The 3,541-nt window shown below is 40.5% G+C and overlaps 1 protein-coding gene across 1 annotated transcript in view; it reads left to right on the top strand.

Moving 5' to 3' along the window:
- The window catches only part of LOC101848580 (kinesin-like protein KIF28P), a gene marked incomplete at its 5' end in the record, with an annotated part of 52,123 nt that overhangs the window by 4,467 nt on the left and 44,115 nt on the right, over positions 1 to 3,541 (top strand). Inside the window, 1 exon segment of the mRNA XM_013081373.2 lies at positions 2,801 to 2,879. Coding sequence (XP_012936827.1) covers positions 2,801 to 2,879 — 79 coding nt within the window.

A 3,541-nucleotide genomic window follows, 5' to 3' on the forward strand; every position in this document is an offset into this window, starting at 1 on the left:
GTGTGTGTGTGTGTGTGTGTGTGTGTGTGTGTGTGTGTGTGTGTGTGACTGAGTGTGTGTGTATGTGTGTGTGTCTGTCTGTTTGTTTGTATCATGTCCTACGATACATAATAATATTATTAAGTATATTATGACTTTATGTGCATGTACAGGGCGATCCAAAAAAACCTTTACAACTTGTTTTGTAAATATCTTCCTCAATACTGAAGTTTTGCGTTTCAGATTTGAAGATGACGTTTGGAAGCCAAAATGAATTTTTCTTATATGTATTTTAGATAAGTCCATTGAATGGTTTTGCTCTATATAACGCATTAAAGAAAAACCGCCCATTTTCAACCTTGTCGCCATTTTCATTGCATGATTCACCGGTTCGCATTAGGCCTACCACTAAAAGTTGAAACGATCGCGCCATATTGCAAGCTACAGCAGTGTAACAAGTGAACAGAAGTCGACAGATATTATTTTTCCCAAATTTTGTTTGCCTGCTGAGATCATGGCTACGTTTAGTAAAGAGCAGATAGCTTTTTGTATTGAACATTACCTCTCCACAAACTCACCATCCCTGACATTTCGTAAGTTCTGCGCACGGCATTGAGAGAATGCTTTGGTACCCTCAAGACCTATGGCTTCATGAGTAGAGAAGTTCCGTCAGTTTGGATCTATAGCGAATCAGAACTAAAAAGTTCTTTAAAAAATGACCACTTCAGGTCGAACACGCACCATGCGCAGTCCTTTAAACGTCACCAGAGTGCAGATTACAGTAGCCGAGTCCCATGAGACGTCTGTCCGTAGACGATCTGCAGCTAGGACTTTCCTGCACCTCAACAGTCTGCATTCTCATGGCAGATCTTAACCTACGACTATACCCTGTTCATCTCCGCTAGGCCGAGATGACATGGATCAGAGCATGGCAATGTGTTCATGATTCCTCGATTGTCTTGTAAAGAGGAATCATTTCCTCGATGACATTTCGATTTAGTGCAAAGCCCATTTTCATCCTTCATGATATGTTAACTCCAAAAATGCTGTCTATAGGGCACCCCACTCTATTGTCTCTAGAAGCCACTTCTTAGTGAACATGTGCAGTGTATTTGGCTTTAGAAACTCATGGTTTAGCAGGTCCTTGTGTTAGGGCGCCACTGAATATTTCGAACGACACGTTAAAAATGTGTCGAATCGAAAGGAGGGATTGTGGAGCACTGCTTCTAGGAATTGCAGAATGAAATCATTAGGTTTTTAAAACTCTGTAAACGAAATTAAATATTGTTTAATTGTCACAGGGGTTGAAAATTAATGCCAAAGAGAAAATAAAGAAAAAAGTCAACATATCTTTTCACGACTTCCTTTACAAGATTTTTAAACATTTGTGATCTTTGCGTTTTTGGGTGCTTTTTTCTTTTAGCCGTTTCCGTTTTCAAAACATGTTTCTTCATCGTGGATTTTATATCAAACAAATTCCTTTTGAATGAATTATGTCTGTTCCAAATTGCAGCATTCTATAACAATTTTTGCGCGAGATATTCAGAAAAAAATTTGTAAAGTTTTTTTTGATCACCCTGAAATAATTATACAAGACAGACGAGCAAGAAATAGAGAGATTGGGAGTGTGTGTGGGGGGAGGGAGAGAGAGAGAGAGAGAGAGAGAGAGAGAGAGAGAGAGAGAGAGAGAGAGAAAGAGAGAGAGAGAGAGAGAGAGGGAGAGAGAGAAAGAGAGAGAAAAAGAGAGAGAGAGAGAAGGGGTTAAAGGAAAAAAATAGCATTTATTGTAAAGTTTGAAACCAATCATTTCAACAGTATTTTATCTTCCCTAATCTATCCCTTGTCAATGTTGTCGACATCGTGTAAACTCTCGGCGAATCACGATAAAAAAATTATGCAGCCTTTTCTTCGCAAAAAGCGGCCGTGTTGAAAACCTTTTCAATTTCACTTCTACGTTCATTTCCTCTGACACCAGCCCAGCATAGATTATCAGGGCATAGAATCTAGTTTCCTATCCCATGTGGATTGCCATTATAGTTTTGATAAACTACCACTCCCAGTGCCCCCCCCCCCCCCCCGAAAAAATAACAAATAAATAAATGAAGAAATGAAGAAAGACAAAAAGAAAGAAAGAAGGAAAGATATAAATAAATAAATAAATACATTATAATCACTTTCCCCCTCTTTCTAAACTTGAGACTATGTGAAATGGTGTAGACCCCTTATGTGTGCATGGTTGTTATGTATGTGTGATTGTGCGTCTGTATGCGAGTGCATATATTATGTGTGCTTGTGAGTGTATATGTGTATGTATGAATGTATGTATGTGTGTGTGTGTGTGTGTGTGTGTGTGTGTGTGTGTGTATGTGTGTGTGTGTGTGTGTGTGTGTGTGTGTGTGTGTGTTTGCCGTTGGAAGACAGGTTTAAGAACATTTTCAGTGTCTTAGACTGGAGGATCAATATACTTAGAACCATGTTATCTGATCTTATCGAACCTTCCTCCCCGCCTAACCTGTGGTCAGAGTCAAACTCATGGTACAACCTCACGTTGCCGGGGTGTTTTTTTCAAATTGTTGTTTTGTTTTGTTGTTGTTGTTTTAGGGGAGTGTATTTGTTTGTTTGTTTGTTTGTTTATTTGTTTGCTTGGGCTTTAGTTTTGGTCTCAGTTTTAATTTCAGTTTAAAGTTTGTATGGGTTTAATAGTGTCTTTAACCCTTTGGCTCTACCTAATAGGAGATGGACTTTAAATTTGGAGGTCCTGCCTCATAGATAACACATCATAAAGCCTAACCGCTATGACTTTTCTCTGTTTCGACTTCAGGTTACAACTGCTCCTTGTTTGCGTACGGCCAGACTGGCTCAGGGAAATCTTACTCCACATTCGGCTATGGCTCCAACAAGTAAGTTGTTTGGGAGGGGGGGTGTGTGTGAACTGTGTCAGTCTTCATTTTGAAGACCTTCACTTTCCATTTGCCTACAGAATAAGTCAGTAACGTACATACCTCAGTATCTATACAAACACGCACGAAAGCACACACGCATACACACACAAACACCCCCACCTCCACACACACACACACACATACACACACATGCACAAAGGCACACAACTACGGGCATATACACACACACACACACACACACACACACACACACACACACACACACACACATACACACACACACACACACACACTACATATCGTACCTGCTCTAACGACTGCTTGCATAAGACAAGCATGATTAGTGTGGGGTAGGGGGTGGTGGGGTGTTGAGGGAAAAACTACCAACCCCTCCCACTCTTCTTTCTGCTTTCCCATGACTATGATCTGAGCTTTCTCTTCCTGATTCTCCCCCCACACAACATAGCTGTACCTGTTTTAACGGCTACCTGTATAAGACAAGCGCCTGAGCCAGTTGTTCAGGATTTGCACGTCTTGATGTGACAGTTTTGAGTCTTAGCTCATCAATCTCTCTGTCTTTACTAGGAGTGTTTATCTCTCTTTTCTCTCTCTCTCTCTCTCTCTCTCTCTCTCTCTCTCTCTCTCTCTCTATCTCTCTC

The sequence above is a fragment of the Aplysia californica genome, unplaced genomic scaffold (assembly GCF_000002075.1).
Source record: "Aplysia californica isolate F4 #8 unplaced genomic scaffold, AplCal3.0 scaffold00128, whole genome shotgun sequence".
NCBI classification, from domain to species: Eukaryota; Metazoa; Mollusca; class Gastropoda; order Aplysiida; family Aplysiidae; genus Aplysia; species Aplysia californica.